This window comes from Lepisosteus oculatus, chromosome 23, assembly GCF_040954835.1.
Source record: "Lepisosteus oculatus isolate fLepOcu1 chromosome 23, fLepOcu1.hap2, whole genome shotgun sequence".
Lineage (NCBI taxonomy): Eukaryota > Metazoa > Chordata > Actinopteri > Semionotiformes > Lepisosteidae > Lepisosteus > Lepisosteus oculatus.
Window position 1 is genome coordinate 12,240,329 of NC_090718.1, and position 18,408 is coordinate 12,258,736.

Below are 18,408 nucleotides of genomic sequence, written 5' to 3' on the forward strand. Positions count from 1 at the left end.
TCTTACAAAGTTTTGAAACTGTCCAGCTGGTGGGTAACTTTCAGAGAAGATAAGGGAAACCATATCCTTAGAGATTACATTCTTCCGTTCGCGACTGGCTCTGTTGTTTCATTAGGGACCATATCCACAGGGACATAATGGGTCAAATGCAACGAGGTTTCGGATTAAGCTCGTAGCTGCATACTAAGCTGCGGACTGGTTAATACCACACTATCTGGAGATCATCTCCAGTTTTAAGCCTAATTGAAACCAAGAGACGTGCGGTACAAAGTTAGACACCAGCTTAGTACCTGTGCTTAGTACAGTGCTGCGGACTAATTTCAGCGGACACGTTTATTGCAATGGGTATTAAGGAAGCGCACTTGTTTAGCATGGTGCTGCATGTTAACCAAGGGTTAAACTCCAGTTAGTGCGCAGCTTTCAGTACGTTGCAATTGACCCGTAACCAGTACCATCTTTGTTTTGGTAGGTTTTTATGGTTATGGTTATTTTTTTCAATATGATTTAAAAAAAAAAATAAACCGAAATTTCCTATATATTGCAAATGGATAAATGATTTTTTAAATGTTTTTTTTGTGTCGGAAACCCACAGGCTACGTACAGCAAAGAAAACAAAAACCCAGAACGTTTGCATACGTGTTTTTCTACCTGTTGCACACGATAAACACTTTTTATCTGATCGGCAGAAATGTCGGTGTCTCCAGTAAGTTTTCTCTGTAGTTCAGAACAGAAAGATAACATCGAAATATATATATATACCGATTAAACCGTTGGGAATAGCCTCAGACAGGCGTAGCCAATGCGCAGTTTAGTCAAACTGTAAATTATCGCGCACAGCCCATTGGCCTTCACATTTTAATACTGATGTTATAACAGACGAGTTTAAATATATAATGTAATTAGTAATTTATCAAGCACAGAGCATACGCAGGCTAAGACTAGTTACCTATAAGTCATCAAGAAATATAAACCTATTTAATCACGCACACAAAGGTAAAGGAGACGTTTTTTTTCCCTCATCAAATGGATAATCATCAATCCCGCGTGACACAAAACAGTCCAGCCCTTTGCAAAAAAACTGATGAGGAATGAGAAACCATCGCCCAAGTTAGGCTGACGCGCTGGACACGAATGGGATGCGCATCACTGCAAGGACGGGTGTCCCCTGACTGATTTAAAAACGGCGGGCATCCACACTCGAAACTGCATGAACAGTCAATAACGCGGCTAGAAATGCGCTCTGAAAAGTCGCTATGCTTTTTTCCCCGACTCCTGCTTAGTGGCCAAGCACCAAAATCGGTTCATCATGCATAAAGGGCGACACCTCATGGCTGAAAAAGGGAAACACGTAGTGGAATTGATGAGCAACCAGGGTTTCATGTGATTCTGTCCGTGATAAAATATCGCTCAGACGAAGAAAACGTATTAAAAGTATAGGATTTTTTAAAGCGGGTTAAGGTAGCTGTAAGCTTAAGGTAGCTTGTCCCCAGAGACAAGAAGTTGCCTGCTTCCAGGTCTACAATAAATCCATTCTCTTCCAGTGGCAGCCACAAGGGGGCATCCTTGCCAGCTGCTCAAGCCACCTCACCTGGCTCCTCTGTCTTGTCACAGCAGCTCTACAGAGAATCCTCATTCCCGCCACGATCGCAGTGTTTCAGACACTGCTCACAGCTCGTGACCACAGGTGAGGACAGGGATGTGGATCGACTGCTCAACCGAGAGCTTCATCTCGAAACTCAGTTCCTGCTTCACCATCATGGTGTTATGATCACCCTGACTCATGAACAAGACCCCGAGGAACTTGAACCCCTCCACTTGGGGCAGCTGCCCCCCCACCACCACCACCACCTGGAGGGAGCAAGCCAGTCTTTTCCAGGCAGGGGGTGTCAGAGATTGCGTGACCCGACTTTTGCTTTTGTAGACAAGTGTTGTAGTGATACAACAGTCAGCAGTGTCTTCCCAGCGCCCAGGGCACATCATAAAAACACAGCTCCGGAGGGGACACTTTCCAGGCCAGCCACAACCACCCCGTTCACCTCCAGGAGGAAGGTGATGCCAGAGCCTTCTTCAACTGCTCCCCGTGGGAGTCCCTGGTGTTCAAGTCCTTTCCTTGGCCCACTGCTGTCATCGGACTTTCCAAATGAGTGCCGGGGGTTAATCCTTCCGGGGGTAAGAGGCCAGCCGGAGCGTGATGCTGACCACATCACCTCCACTTCCAGTGTCGGATGGTCAAGGAAAATGGTGGTCTTTGCCCCCCATTCCCCATGGGCCTTTATGGCCTGAAAAGAGACTGACCTACCTACCTGCTGCTGTCATATGTGCTGCAAACCCCCCTTCTTGCAAAAGTCCAGTTTTCTCCCTCGACGGGGGGCTTTTTCAACCCTTAACAAGGGCCATTGACTCATGGCCCCCAGAGGGTGGAAGTGACCCTGTGATGTTTTAGGTGTGGGCAGGGATAACTGCCCAGGGCTTGTTCGGGACATGGCTGTACACAGATGCCCACGTGTATTGAAGCGTTTTTCAGCTGTATCCTGTCTTAAACTTGAACTTGAACTTGCCATACGTAACCGGTACATGTACTGGTTCAACGGAATTCTTACTTACAGAAAGTCTCTCGATTGTTAAAAAAAAGTGGTCGCAGGTTTATCCAATCAGCGCTCTTTATATTAAATGTTACATTACATAGACAATTACGTTAGTTCAGTAACAGAGTCGGAGAAGTCACTGTGGGTGGAATATGTATCTGTAACTTGTGTTTGAAAGCAATTGTGTTGGTTACGGTGGAAATTATAGTTTAATAATGCAATGCATTGAAAAAATTGCTTGGATTCACAGATCTCAAATTCTGACATGTCCGATAGACATTATACTAATTTAAACGAGTTTAAATCTACTCAGGGCACGGGGTGGGGGAAACTACTCTAATTTTTAATCATAACGTTCTAGCTACTGGGACTTGATTACGGAGCTAAGTCCACTGTTCGTGCAGTGTGTTGTGAAAATAAATATTTTAAGAAGCCACGTATAAACCCATTATGCTCTTTGTGATGATAAGTGCATGTGGAATGCAAGTTATTGGCAGATATGTTAAAGTAGCCTACTGACATTTAGATCAAATATCAATTTGTGGGATTGTATGTTGGAAGATCTCTTGATTCTAGGCATCCTTTGAATAACATCAATAAATCAGTTGGGTGATCGTCGTGGAATTCATCAGCAATGATTGCACGAAGTAAATTATGCAGATTGAAAGCACTAATTATGGATGTTTGAATTACACTTATGGTTCACAGCCCACGGCTTGTAATTTACCATTAAAAAGACCATCTCAGAGGTACTGCATCCAAACTATTATCAGCGAGGCAGTAGTTTCTGATAAAATTATATTGCATAGAACACATCGACTAATGTCTCTTTCTTGTGGAATATGGGACGCAGAACTTATAAGGTACTTTTTATATATTTACTAAAAATAAAAAGTAGCGAGAGAAATTGTTAAATAGTGTGTGTAGTATCGATAATCTCGTTGCACCGTGTATTATTTTGTTCAAATACATTTTAAAATACCCCCCTCTAGTGGGCTAGTGGGAAAAAAGAGGATTTTCACACAAGGCATATTTTTTCTAAATACTCTTTTCTGTGTACTTTATTAGTGCTTATTCTATATATTGAAAGAAAGCTTGAAAATGGATAAAATCGGTTTCTGTCCGATTAAAGTAACATCTGTTGCATACAATCTAGTGTCTGTGTAAACAATTAACTAGAAAATATACTATCCTTTAGTACTTGTGCTCTTCGAAACTCTTCCTCCGCGAAACACACATGTATATTTTTGTTCCGAGGAGAAACATGAAACAATTGTACAGTAACAGCAATTTTTACTTGGCTTCAGTCTCAGATTAAAGTACATTTAGCGGTGGGAGACGAATCTTGAATTTCACAATTCCAGATATATACACACACAGAAGGAAAAAGTTTTAGTCACACGTTTTGCACCCGATAGCTGAGCCAAATATCACTTGAGAATAAATTCATTCCGCTGTTTACAGCATGGAGGCCGGGGAAGAGCTTCAGGAGTCGCCGATGATTCATGGCAAAGAACAGCCGAGGCCCCGGGCTGACAGAGGCGGGGTAAGTCTGAAAACTAAACAGCGGTGCTGCAACAATTTGAGTGGTGCTTTTGCCGGTGTTACACGGAGACCAGAAACACGAAGCCACGAACTTTCCTAAACGCGCCTCCCGTAGAAGAGAGCGCAGACTCGGTGTACAGAACAGAGTCTCTCCCCTCTCGGAGCGAGGGCTACTGCTGAGATGATTTATTAAACAGAGAAAACAATATTCTATCACAAAACTTGCTAACTTTAATTTTATTTTATAATAAATTTACTACGGTCTGAGGACTTTCCCCCCCCCCCTTTCTTGACTTTGAATCGGTTTAATGGTAGAGCAAAACACCCCCAATAGCACTAGCAGCGGTAGTTAAAAACACGAATAATCAGAAAAAAAAAAAAGATTTATTGCTTCTGTGAAGTGCAGTCGTAACCCGATTTTAGAATTTAGCATGTGATTTATTGCAATCTATAATATTGCGGTAGTCTGTTGTAAGGGGTAGGTAGTTCACACTGGAGTCATGTCTTGAGAGCGCTGTGAAGATGGCATTTAATGCTGTGAAATTTCCCCTTTCCAGCAGCATATCTGTACTGTGTTTGGTAAGAGAGTATGTTACAGGCTCACAGTTTTCTGGCTTTATAGCCCCCGGCCAGCAGCCAGACACCAGGTACCCCTCTCTCTCCAATGGACCCTCTGAACACCCTCTCCAACTTCGAGGCCGAGATGGAGCCTGATGACCAGGGCAGCTACTCTCTGTTCCCAGCCCTGGATAACATGACCAGCCTGCCTGGGACCTCAGAAACCCTGGAGAGGTAAGGAGACCGGCCAGCAGTCCTCTTTCGATGAGTTTTATGGTTGGTTTAATGGCTTGTTGTGAAGGTGCTGTCCCCCCAGTTAAAGGTGAGGGGTGCAGTCTCAAGAAAGGGAAAAAAAACAACTTTTCCCCTGCATCCAGCTGATGACGGGACACCCCAAAAAGGACATAATAGACGTTCAAAAATTGTTGTAGGAAAGAACTGATTTAAAAAAAAACCTAATGGAAAAGTTTGGAAGTTAGGGGTTTGAATTCCTTAAAATAAATAAGGAGTAAAAAAAATAATGCTAGTAAGGCTTATTTTCTCTCCCTTGGTGAAACTGTTTGGAGCAGGGATCTAAAACTCAGTTCCTGGGTGGCCCAGTGTCTTCTGGTTTTTGTTTGGCCATGTTCTCAACTACATAGTTGGTCTAATTACTTTAATTAACAGAATCTAATTATTAGCATAAGCTTAATACTTCTAACCTGAGGTTATTGAGAGGTAACTGTACCTCTAATTAAGTGTATGTCCTGTGTAATCAACTGTAAAAGCTCTCAAGACAAATCCTATGTAACTATAATTTAGAAAGTAATTCGTTTATTTGTTTTAAGATGTTACTCAGGTAAGAACAACAAGCAGAAGAGAGCAGGCACTCCAGGAGTTTGAGACTCCTGGTGTTAGAGGAAGTGAAGCAACTTTTTGGTTTTAGAAATAATGTAGAAAATAAGTTGAGGAAAAAAAACCCCAAAGCCATCTTTACTTGACAATTTTTGATCAGTTATTGTTTTGCATTTTTTTTGTCTAGAGACTTTCAGGATGGCTGTATGTCTGTATGAGAAGGGAAAGAAATGATGACTCGTTTTAAAAAGCTGTTCATTTTCTCCATTTCATTTATAGTGATCCTCCTAGTGATGTTGCAGACAAGCCTAATCTTACCTGGCTGGATGCTGCCCAGGTGTGGTGTTTTGGTTGTTTTTCTTTTGAAAATGATGCCCTGGGCTGAAAAGGCCCCAGATTATGGCCCAATTGAATTCCTTTTCACGGTCGTTTCAGATTGTACTTGAGGAAGCCGGCCGGCCAATGCACATCAAGGAGATCAAGCAGAGGATCATCGACAGGGGCTTGGTGCAATCAAAGTAGGTGCTTTTTTCAAGGAGTTATAAGTATCTTTTCTTCAAGATGTGTCCTGTTTAAGTCTGCATCGTTTTAGAGGAATTCGCAGTGGCATTGCCACAGGAAAGGTCCATTGGAAATAAATTAGTATGATCAGGACGCCACCCTGTCTGTGATGTGTGGATGTAAAGATCCAATAGAAATCTTTTAAAATAGCATTTTGCCGTTTCTGTGTAGCTTTTAAGCTGTTATACTGTAGGTTTCGTCAAACATTCCGTTCCACTCCAACATTATCACAAAGCCACATAAACAGGTGAGGGTTAAAATATTTTTTTCTTCTATGCAAAATAACTTCTCTTTTCCCTGCAGCGCAAAGTCAAGTCTGGAAGCTGTGATGTATCGTGAGGTAAGGCAGGGGACATATTCACCTTCACTGTTCATGTACCTGTAATTAATTAACCTATATTATGCTTGTTTTGGCTGCACTTTTCACACAACTAGTATATCTTTGAGGACAGTTCACTCATATTGTGCAGATGAGCCCTTAAAAGGTTAACAACTCAAATCTAATGTTAATTATTGCTGATTACCAGTCAGGCAGTATTTAAATGATACAAAATGATAGTCAGACCTCACCAGAATAACACCCTATGCAGGAATTGATCTTATTTCTTTATTAGACCAGTATGCAGTGCACATTAATGATAAGAATTCATAAAGCCAGTAGTTTCTGGCATGATCTGATTTGTGCTGACTTTTCGAATCCTTGTTTTTTATGTGTCACAACATTGTCTCTGTTCATTGTTAATTTGATTCTCTTTTTTTAAGCTTTTTGTTCTTTGGGATGTACTGTAGCTTCTTTAGATAGTTCAGCACTGCAGAGTGGTTGTAATTCTAAAAAAACCCTGCCTGCGAGGGAAGAGACTCTGATCGTGTTGATTATCTCACACCCATAGCTTAACGGGTCTTGAGAACTGAGCTGTAGCCACAGACAGGAGGAGAGTGGAGCTGTGGTCCAGTGTAGGTTCAGGGCCCGTGGCAGTTCTGGAGGGCAGAGCAGGGGGGGTTCTGAGAGCCTGGAGTCCAGTCAGTGTCCTGCTATGTTACAGACACAGAAAGGGAGCAGGCGCTTCAAGAGGATTGAGAACAGGAATGGAGTCTTTGCGCTGTTGGTAAGTTCCGACTGACAGGGATGTTTCAGAAGAATGATTGATTTCAATGAATGGCAGCAGCATGGACATAAACTCCTTGATCTCTTGCTGACGGGGTGAAATGAATTTATTTAGCTTTTTAAAGTCTCCTTTTACAGTTGCTTGTGGAAGTGCATTTGGGATGCCAATTTTCAGGTTAATTACTTGGGCAGCGGTATGATAATAATAAAATTAGAAGCTTTGTTTTTTTCAGGTGAACCCCAAAGCATTACAATCCTCAAGTTCTAAAACCTCCTTTTTTTGTGCCTTTGCCTTAACGCTTGGTGTCCCCTGCTTAATCACTTGGTGAAAGCTGCGTCTGCCTTCATGCTATGCAAGTTATTTTCGGATGGAAAATCGCCTTTTGTTGCTGTAGTACCAGATCGGCTGCAGTGCTGTCTTCTTTAGTCTAGCTGAATTGTACATTGGGCAAAGTTCATTGGTAGTAGATTGTTTTACAGTACATCAGCATTTACTTTTAATTATGAAAGTAGATTCTACAGTTTATCTTTTCTTTTTATTTGATTTATGACCATGTGTTAAATTCCCATGATCTCATTTCAGTTTTTGTGTTTGCGTGTGTAAATCTCATTCATATGTTGTGATTTTCGTCCTTTCTTATCATGGCGATCTTTAACGGCTTATTAACTGCGTATCCCTTTAACCAGAGCCTGCTAAATCGTTGTGTCCCCAGTGCCTGTTCTTGTGCTGTTTATAGAAGTAGTAATTAAGGCAGGCTGGAGTGTTAACCCAGTAGCGTTTTCTCCTCACTGGGCCATTTCTTACTGTTCCTAGACTGGACTCACGATCTGATAGTCCTTGAATTATACCTCGTTATAAGTACCTTAAACTTGATCTCTGCGCATATTGTCTTGCTGTCATTAACAGAGTGGGGCGCATCAGGTAAGCTGTCCAATCTCCGTGTCTCCCACTCCACCTCTCAGCTTACGCTGCCCTGCCTTTAGCTTCCTAACCTTAGAGGAGGTCACAGGGATGACTGCGCTTTGCTGCTGTCTGCCAGGGAAACTGCACTGGGATGGTGTATTTTTAGTCTTCTCCATGAGTGTATTCACCCGAGGAACTAAATATGTGTAGCCATTGAATTTTTGCTGCACACTGACGTCAGAAAGCTGATACTCTGCTTCCTGTAGGTCCGTCCTGTGGGTTACGCAAGGCTGCCACACGGGGGTTTTGACAGTGTGCTGGCGAAACTGGTTTTGATGCGGCCCCCCGAGCTTGTGTTTGGACACTATTGTCGTCCTGCTCTCACTGACGAATGGAAGCTGGACTTTACCTAATGGCTCACATGTAGGCAGTCTTCCATTGTCGCGCCCTCCTGTATTCATCCCCTTTTCCTCCGGGCCCGTTTTCCCCTCAGACCGACGACGAGAGGCAGCAGGCCTTACGGGCCTTCACGGCCCAGTCTTTCCTGACGGCTCCTGGCCAGCCCGCCTTCTCCGGCTCAGGATCTGGGGGCCCCCTACCTGCCTTCCCCTCCCCGGCCAGCCTCTCCGAAGCCAAACCCAAGGTGAAGAAGCTGCTCAGGAAGAACCAGAATGAGAAGTACCGGCTGAAGTACCTGCGCCTGCGCAAGGCTGCCCGCGCCATGATCTTTGTAAGTCCTTCAAGTAGGCGGCTGCGTCGGCATGCGTAGGCCGCAAACGACCAGGTAACGGTTTATTCCAGGCTGAAAAGAGAAGACCAGAAACGCAACGCTTTGGCCGAAGAAGGCTCCGCAGCCGAAACGTTTTGTTTTTGTTCTCTTTTCAGCAGGGAAACAACCTTTACATGTTCATTTGTAAGTCTTGACCACCAGCGAGACTAGCACACGGGTGTAATTCATGAAAGTGTTTCAAGTAGGGAGCTGCGTCAGCGTGTGTAGGCTGCAAAGGAACAGGTAAAGGTTGATTCCAGGCTGAAAAGAGAAGAAAAGAAACACGTTTTTGGCTGTGGAGCCTTCTAGGGCTGTGTGAGAGAGAGAGAGAGAAGGAAAATCGGCAGTTGGTAAAGTGTGGGAGAACAAAAACTGGAGCGGAGAGGAGGTGGGAGCAGGAGAGAGGGGAAGAGAGGTGGGAAGTCAAAACCTATAAATGAAAAGAGAGGATTAGAAGGAAACGAGTCTGTTGTTGAGAGAAGGGGGAAGATGTGATCCTCGTTTCAGGATAATTTTGGTTTCGGTTGTTTTTCTGCAATAGGAGTTCTGAAACCCCTCTTGAGAACGCAGATGGCCGTTTGAGGTGAAATGAGAAACTATGGGCTTGGAGAGATCTTTGATTCTCACAGCCATGACATGTTCCCTGAAGTGGTCTCCCAAGAAATTAATGAAAGTTCTTTCTTGAAGAAATCAACTTTATTTTTTGTATTGTATAGTTTTACTCACGGTTTTGGGAGAGCCTGTCCTTAAAAGTTTATTTTGTTTTTTGACTTGTATGTCTGGTTTCAATCAAATGATAAAAGGGTAGAACTGGAGGCTGTGATCACCCATAGCAACTGGAGTTTCAAGAGGTTCCAGCTGCCCTGTAGACCGTTGACCCCTCTGACTTCTGACCTTTGACCCCCTAGGAGAATGCTGCGCTCTGTGATGAAGTTGCCCATTTGGAAGAGAAGTTCGTGCGTGCAAAAGAAGAACGAAGGTGGGCTCATCTGTTTTGTCTTGCATCCTCTACATTTTTTTTTAAATCTCCTTTTGATAGGACTCTCACAGTCAGGCCTTCACTGCAGTGTTCCTGTGTTTTTCAGTAAGCTTGTTGCAGCACTTGAACATCCAACAAATCATGCTGTTTAGGTTTATTGTAGACCTAACACCTGAAGATAATACCCTCATTTTGCTACAGTTTGTGTACAAAATAAGTCATGCATAAAAAAATTGTTACCATGTGTGGACACCAGTAGTTAAAATCTTTCAGTCACGGATTTACAGTGGATATTAATAAGTCTACACACCTTTATTGAAATTTTAGCTTTTTTTGTAAAGGGAGAAAACGTGTCAGACATATTTTTACGTTTAATAAGACCTTGTAAGCAACAATATTTAATAATAATACAATTATAATATTTTTAGGAAAAATAATTTAAAATAAAAAACGTTCAATGCCTTTCTGTGCAATATCCCAGTAATGCTGGCTGCATCACTTGGGTCACTGACTCAGGCTACACTGATTACAGACTACACTGCCTTGGCATTTGACAGTGGCTGGTGCTAATTTTGAGTTAAGGAAGTTGGCACAGTCCTGTAAGCACCATGTAGTGCAGCTGGAGTAGCTGTGCCCTCACTGTCCCCCTCCCGGGCTGCGCGCAGGTTCCTGCTGAAGTCTCTGCTGCAGTACCAGTCTCTGTCAGAGGGGGAGCTGCACTCCGCCCCGAGCGCCAGCTCCCACGCCCCGGCGTCCTTCAGCTCCGCGGCGGGGGGCGCTGCCGTTCTCGGGGCCTCCCCCGGTCTGGCCCCCGCCACCTCGGGGGGCGACGAAGGCACCAGCAAGAAGTCCAAAAAAGACCGGAAGGAGCGCGCGAGAGAGAACGGGCGGGAAGACGGTAGGGTGGCCCTGAGGCAGGAAGTAGCGCTGGCGGCCTCCTGGAAGCAGCTCGGAGGTGGCCGGCTCCTTGTTTGCTGGATTATTGTCACAGGCTGCGCTGCGTGAGAGTCTGTTCTTTGGAACCAGATAAATTGGAGCAATTTGCTTAATTGGCAGCCGAGCAAATGCATTCAGGAGGAGTAATAGTATGACAGGGGAACTGCAGTTGCTGTTTCTCAGACCAGGTGTGAAATCTCAGTCACAAGAGAAATTCATTGAGAGTATAGCAAAATTGGACAAATTTACAAGTAAGTGTGCGTCTGCAAAACCACCTGGAAGTTGAAATGTGTAATTCAATTCAGTCGCACTCATTCAAATCAGCAGTCTCGAGATAAAGTCTCTAAAAACGTCGCCTTCTAAGTGTCAGTTTCAAAAAATGTGTAAATTTATGCAGTAGCAAAATTCCCTTGCTCTAAAGCGTATGCGTTATTGTAAGAGAAATAGATCGGTTTTCAAATATTGTCAGTTTGGGGTATGACGTGTATCGTATTATTTTTTCTCTTCTCTCGAGCTCACATGATTACGAAGCCTGACAGTTCGTAATATGAAACGTATTTTCGTTTCCGATACTGAACCAAAACGTTCAAACCGTCCTACCTAGTCCTACCATTTTTGCCCGTAAAAAGCAACTGATGAATAGAGAGAACAGTGAGATGGGGGGATGGCAAATAGATAGAAAATCTATTTTTCTATCTTTGTGATTAAAGTGATCCTATTATAATTATGCTCAAGGCTTAAGATGTGCATTAAATATGGTTTTACAGTTAATAGCAATATTCACAAGCCTGCTTGTTTACAATGTAATTCGCAACTCCGGATGTTTTGTTGCCTCATTCTGGATCGTAGCCGATGACGGCAATATGGAGCTGTGTATATCTGGGAATTTCATCTGTTTTGTGATGTAAATTGGAAGTTTTGCACATTGTACTTTCACTGCGGTTTGAAATGCTCTCATCAGTGCAGGTTCTTCATGCACCTGAAGTGTGTCAATAGCGTGGCAGTTCCCCTTGACCTCTCATTCAGATTTTGTATTATTTTGTTCTGTGTCTGCGGCTCACCCAAAGCTTAGCTGCTTGTCGAAAAGTGCATCGGGTGAAGCGCGCAGAAGAAAATCTGTCCCCCCTCCTCCTCCTCCTCCTCCTCCTTTGTCTGTCTCCGCTCAGCGCTCAGGAAGGTCTCCAAGAAGAAGAAGCTGGCCGAGGGCGGCTCTCGGAAGCTGGTCCAGCCAATCCCTCTGGATTCCTCGGGCCGGCCGGTGTTCCCGATTGTCCTGGGAGGGCTGACCGTGTACAGCCTGGGAGAGGTCAGTGTCTGGCGTCACTGGCTGGGTGGGATGGGGAGCAGGAAGTGGGGTTCTAACAACAGGTCGTGCTGTTTTCTTAAATTGGTTCCAGCTGGAGTGCTTCATCTCTTTATGCAGTGTGTTTAATTTCCAAGGGCTTTTCCGCAGACTCAGTTTATCACTTTCCCTTTGACATGTGTCAAGGTTTTAATAGTTAAAAGACGCTATTGATTGGAATTCGATGCAATGAACTGGCTTCACATCCGGGGTGAATCCAGCCTTGTGCCTGTGGCTTGCTGGGATAGGCCCACATACAGACTGTTACACAAACATGCACACACTCACATCAGGGACAATTATAAGTTTATTATCCAACCAGAATGTCTTTGGCCTGTGGGAGGAAACTGGAGCACCTTGAGGAAACCCATGCAAACATGCAAACTCCACCCAGATAGCTCCCCAGGTCTAGGACTGAGCCTAGGGCTGCAGCAGTGCAAGGCGGCAATGCCAACCACTGCACGCCGTACCGCCTGCTTTTCGTAATCATAAGAACATAACAGGTTTACAAATGGGCGGAGGTCACTTGGCTGATCTAGCCTGTTAAATAGTTCATTGATCCAAGGTTCTAATCCAGCCCTGTCTTGAGTGAAACCAAAGGTATAAGTATAATGTTCGGTTTACAACTTTTCGCTAATCCGAACATGAAGAGTTTGTACCTTGTAACTCGTTATAAGAACTGAATTGCGCAAAATCCAAACGTTGAAGTTCAAAGGTGACCGATTTTTCCCGAGAATTCAGCGCCACCGAACAGCTGTTTGTTTCTGCACGGGGCGACAGGCATTTTAGTTATGGACACCGTGAGGCAGCAGTGCTTTGTTTACGACCACAGCGGAAGCTTGTGCTCTCATTTTCAAAGTGTTTGTTTTCTAGTTGCTGTTCATTATGGGGTTTTAAGGATGGGAAAAAGATTCTTTAGTGTAATAGTTAACAATTCGGCCAGCAGCCATGTCACCCTGCAACTTACAATTGGCAACCCACTAAAGCTCAGCAGGTGTGAGCCTGGTCAGTACCTGGATGGGAGACTAAAAAAAACTAACTTTGCTGCTGGAAGAGGTGTTAGTGAGGCCAGCAGAGTTCGCTCATCCTGCGGTCCATGTGGGTCCTAATGCCCCAGTATAGTAATGGGGACACTACCAGTGGAGTCACGGAGGAGCCCGGTTGTGTTGCAGATCATCACAGACCGGCTGCACTTCCACGACGAGAACGCCATCTACCCCGTGGGCTTCTGCAGCACCAGGATGTTCGCCAGCATGAAGAGCCCCGAGCAGCAGTGCCTCTACACCTGCCAGATAAAGGACGGGGGCAGTGGCCCGCAGGTACACCGGTCACGCTCAGCACACGGGAATGCAAGGAAGGTTGAGTGCACAGTACTTTTTGTGTGCTCAGGAAAAGTTCCTATAAAGGCTCTCCCCCCTAGCAGAAGTGCTAGCATATTTTTTTTTAATTTGAAACTGATTCTGTTGCAGTTTGAAATTGTGCCCGAGGAGGACCCTCAGAATGCTATAGTGGCTTCTTCTGCCCTGACCTGTCATGCCAACCTGCTGAAGGCAATAGCGGCCATGAGGTACTTGACCAATATAGGACTTGCACAACAGCAATCAACAGTGCTTCAGTACACAGCTTCTGCAGGATGTTGGTTTGCACATACACATGCATAACACTAAAAGTAGTTTTAAGTGCAACTTAAAATTCTGTGGTGTAAGTGCAATGCATTTAGCTCTGTTCTGCCCCTACCGGGGTTTAATCATGATTACTGCACATGTTGCATAAGGATAGGAAAGATGATTAAGCTCAACCATTTAAGGAGCTGCATTGTCATTATTTGCATAAGAAGCCATGTACCTGTTTCTTTTAATTCCTAGCTGTAAATATAGATGTATTACCTGCAGAAGCCATGTCCTGGAGGAAATCAACAGAGAGGACATGAATATGTTCGAAATGAGCGATATATTGTTACGATGATGTGCTGTTTGCACGATCTACCTCACTAGTTCCCAAATTTCTTCCCTTTTTTTTAAACACGAACCTGCAGGGGCAAGCCTCTCACGTCCATTGTGCCGTCAGGAGCAGATTTCTTTGGATTCTCTCACCCCACCATCCAGAATCTGATCCAGAGCTGTCCCGGGGCGCGCAAGTGTGCGAAGTGAGTGCTCATACACGTGGCGTCTATTGATGCAGAACTCGAGCTCTGGGAATTTCAGGGAGCAAGCAGGTTTGAGACGGATCTGTTATTGTGTCAGACAGTTGTTTTCAGGGATAGAGTCTGTTGTAAAACCGTACATTTGTATAGTAGTTTTCACCACCACTTTTTCCACACCTGAAGTGTAGCACCTACCTGGTGTTAGGAGTTCCACACAGCACACTAGGTGGAGAAGTGAAAAAGCAGCTTCGCTCCTTGAATTAATGGGGAAAGTTAGGAAGTCCGAATTGTACAATCCCAGAGTGGACTTTGGTTGGGACAGGGGTTAACACCCCTACTCTTTGAACACATCATAGGATCTTTAATATCAAAGCAGTCAAGACCTCAGTTTGACTCTTCATCCAAAGAATGAGGATGTACCTTCTGCAAGTGTTCCTGGTCACCAGTCTATGGGAATTGGGTTGGTAAATTCTCCAAGCACCCCCTGTTGCTCCTCCAACCACACTTGCAAAAGCAACCTGAATGTCCCTGGGTCTCCCATCCCAGTGCTGGTATCTGGTGTCTTGGGGTAGGGTCATAGGATGGAACATCCCGGTCCTGTTCCCTTTGATAAATTAATAATAAGGTGCAGGAAATTGCTTTTCAGAGGTAATGTATTACTTTACAGGGTAACAATATATAAGCTAGTAAGATCACTGTAATTGTTGATTATTTAAAATTAGTTGTCCCAAACTTCTGATTTTGAAAAAGTAATACTTTACACAAGCGAATTATAAGAGTAATGGGTTACTTTTTAAAAGTAACTTTCCACAGCAAAGCCATAGAGCCCTTTGTACGTGTGATCAGGAAAACACAATCGCAAACGAACTCGAACTCAGGGGACCCGGATCTCATTTGTCAATTTTTATTTTTCAGCAGGTGAGTCTCTCTTTTATACGTCTAAGGAAAAGGTTGTTCTGAGGCGTTTAACTCTCGGCTGTGTGAACGTCTCCTCAGTTACCAGTGGGTGCGCTTTGACGTCTGGCGTCCAGGGGACGGGCAGCTTCCTCACAGCCTGTCGGAGGACGACGCCTCCCTCAACTTCGAGGCCTTCCAGAGGCAGCAGGGCTTCGAGGAGTGTGAGGCGGCGGAGCGCGGCCTGGCGGGGGAAAAACAGTCCGGCAGCATCAGCTCTGGGGGCGTTCCACACGGCTCGATAGGTACACTGATTCACCCTAAAACTGCACCTCATCTCCTGCTGATCAGACCGGGTTGCAACAGATTTCATCATGTACCTGCTAACTGTGATGTGTTGTTGTCGTAATTTAGTAGCGATATTGGTCTGTGATATATTGCCATGTTGTTGGAATTCAGAAATGCTAGTCCTCTCTAATGTAGTTTGTGAAGTGATTTATATCAGTCGTGTATTACAGAATAGTAATGTGGAATTGACTCCTTTGTCAGTGTAATTTGGTAGTGATAATGGTTTACAGATGTAATACGTTTCAGTCGTAATTCATCACTTGCATGGTTTTCCGTCATATTTATGTCAAAGATAAAAAGAAGTAGATGATGGGGGGCCTTCCCTTGCCTGTGCAACCTCAGGAAGGCCTAGCCTGCAGTTCAGCCTGTGTCCTCCAGATGTCCCTGTAGGAACTCTAAATGCAACAATTAATAGGCAATCAACAGAACCTGTGATGAAGCCTGAAATGAGAAATTATGGGTTTATTGTGCAAACCAAAATATGTGGTTTCAGAAGACCATTACAAATGCATTAATTTTAACTCATACTGTGTGGAAATGGACTGTACCCAATACAGTGGTGTTAAAGGACCTAAAATCATTGTGGGAGGTTGTGTAAGGATGCACTCAGCGTTTTTTCTGATTGCAACATCAATGTGTAAGTATAAGTAAAGTACGTAAATAAATGTCTGGTTGACAGTGGATTGAAAGTCCAGACAACTGAGGAATTAATAAATGCGTACCAAGATTTGGCACAGTTTACTGGCACTGCACAGACAGCACAATAAATAGACATTGTGTTAAACCTTCATTAAAATATAAAACACAAAACGCGTTTTATTGAGCCAGCTCACAGAGACACTTAAGGGTGTCGGGATCTTCGACCCAACACAAGTATGTGGTTGGGATGTGAATTCCCTTCCCACTTCCCAAGATTCTATTCCAGGCTGTGATGAGGGATGTAAATCCGAAGTGGATAAAATACAAACACTATACAAAAGAAAATGGCAGGAGTCCTGCAAGAAACCGGAAGATGATTTTCCAACTTCCGATGAAAGGGTTAGATGATATTTGCAGGTTGTTTCTAATTCTGTGGAATGTGAAAGAAATGGGTATGTACGGGCAGGTAGTTATGCACAGCAACTTCTAATTTGAATTTGTGGCTGCATTGTCTGCTATGACTCATTGAAACGATTGAGGTGCTACAATGGGACGATAGCATAGTAAGTGGTTTCAGAAGAGGTGTTGGTGTTGGAGGACTGAAGCATGGCTTAGAACTTCATCAAGAATAACGCCTGTCCCGCGATTCTTCCATTTGCATAGGTGAGACTATACTGTTTGTGTTTGCTTAAGGTTTTGAGGTAGTGAAATTATTGCAGCGTTCAGATGAACCACCTTGTGCTGTGCATGCTACAAGATAAATGGGCACTAAAAGAAAATGGTGGGTGGAAATGTGGTGTGTGTGTGTTCTGGAAGCTCAGCCGCCGAGAATCTCGCTGCCGTTCTCATGACCGCGATGCTGTGCGTCTCTCTCCCCCCGCCAGTGCGGCTGTGCTCCAGCGTCGACACCCTGCCGGGTCACAGCGCAAAGAGCAGCGTGGGAGAGTTCTCTGCCTGTAGGATCCAGCCACTGGGTGAGTAGTCGGGTGCCCACGAACTAACCCAGTTCAAGCAGTACAGACACGGGAATCCTCAACTCTTTTATAGAATAGGAACCTAGCTTCCTTGATCCCTTCAGAATCTGACGAATTTGTGTAGCTGTAGACAATGATATAATATAATCTGCAGGACTGAACTATTTCATCAAAGTACTCTTCACTTTGTTATTCAAATCACCAGCTTTATTGAACTTTACAGGTGTAGCCATATTTGTTTCCAGTTCCTAGGTATTCCTGAGTTTTGCCTGAGCTGAGAGCTCCAACTTAAATTAGCAGGATGTCCTGTTACATAAGTGGGCGCAAATGGATGTTAAGTTGAAGTATATTAAAACCAAGGAGGCACTTCTTTACCCGAATAGTTGTGGGAGTATGGAACAAGTTACCCAGCCATGCTGTTGGTTAATTGACTACTACCAAAGAGGATAGGTGGGCTAGATGGCCTCCTCTCTTTTGTAGCCTTGGCTCCTTGTAAGGTTCTGTATTGTGACTTTCAAAGCTCTCTCCTCTCTTCAAGTCCGGCCACCCCAGCCTCCTCTCTCCTCCCACGCCAGGCTGCTGGGTCAGCAGCACTTGGGCCCGTCCCCGCTGCAGCCTTCAGCGTCCGCCTCGCACTTCGGCAGCCCCTGAGCAGAACCGTCCCGATCCCAGTCCCGGGACGTCCAAGCGAAGCAGCCCTGCGCCGTCTCAGGGTCCAGATCGGTGACCTTCCCTGCTCTTCTGGAGGAAGCGTCACACAAGCTGTGAGGGCTGTTTATGATTGACTTCTGCTCCACCAAATTATAAGGATCCAGCTGTTCCTGGTCAAAGGATGAATTACCAGCTGCACTGGACTCTGGGACAGGACAGTTGTGGATGTTTTCTAAAGGCAGCTTTGGGCTTATGGACTCCTTTTTAAGTATTGACAGTGCTAAAAAATCTGTTTTTTTTTATTATTATAATCCGATTGTACAGTCAGTCATCAAATGAAACTTGAAAGTTTGAATGTGTTTGAACAGCAAAAAGGCAGCAGCGATGATCTGTGCTCCTTGTACATTTCTTTGGCTCACACCTAACTAGTGCGAGTAAAGCTTTGGAATAAAATGGCTGTAGGATTAAAACAGACTTCTAACCATTTTTGTCTATCCATAATCCTAGGTGTTACTGGAAGAGAACTAAACTGCAAATGTTGTTTATTCCTGCTACCACGTGTTGTGTTAGACCGTACCTGCTTAGCTCTGTTGCAGTCTTTCTCTGATTTAGGAAACAAAACTTCTAACGGACTGCTGCTG

At 44.3% G+C, this 18,408-nt stretch overlaps 1 protein-coding gene across 2 annotated transcripts; it reads left to right on the forward strand.

Annotated features, from left to right (window-relative positions):
- Positions 1-3,345: 3,345 nt before the first annotated feature.
- tbrg1 (transforming growth factor beta regulator 1) lies at positions 3,346-18,237 on the forward strand. Of its 2 annotated transcripts, none has more exons than XM_006642234.3 (17): positions 3,346-3,448; positions 4,050-4,131; positions 4,753-4,922; positions 5,802-5,859; positions 5,958-6,040; positions 6,387-6,423; positions 7,127-7,189; positions 8,586-8,822; positions 9,770-9,840; positions 10,506-10,738; positions 11,943-12,082; positions 13,291-13,437; positions 13,588-13,685; positions 14,154-14,264; positions 15,258-15,460; positions 17,027-17,116; positions 17,655-18,237. In XM_006642234.3, exons 1-17 carry the CDS (start codon positions 3,408-3,410, stop codon positions 17,765-17,767), a joined length of 1,977 nt encoding a protein of 658 aa, XP_006642297.3. In that variant the 5' UTR covers positions 3,346-3,407; the 3' UTR covers positions 17,768-18,237. The 2 variants fall into 2 exon arrangements, with proteins under 2 accessions (XP_006642297.3, XP_069038536.1); XM_069182435.1 differs by lacking the exon at positions 3,346-3,448 and adding an exon at positions 3,758-3,946 and having other exon boundaries at positions 4,047-4,131.
- The last annotated feature ends 171 nt before the right edge of the window (positions 18,238-18,408 follow it).

Bases quoted from the DNA above. Each gene is read 5' to 3' on its own strand.
- tbrg1 (XM_006642234.3), top strand. From the start codon at position 3,408: ATGTCTCTTTCTTGTGGAATATGGGACGCAGAACTTATAAG. The intron at 8,823-9,769 runs GTAAGTCCTTCA...TTGACCCCCTAG, and splicing joins CTGCCCGCGCCATGATCTTT to GAGAATGCTGCGCTCTGTGA. The intron at 14,265-15,257 runs GTGAGTGCTCAT...ACGTCTCCTCAG, and splicing joins GGGGCGCGCAAGTGTGCGAA to TTACCAGTGGGTGCGCTTTG.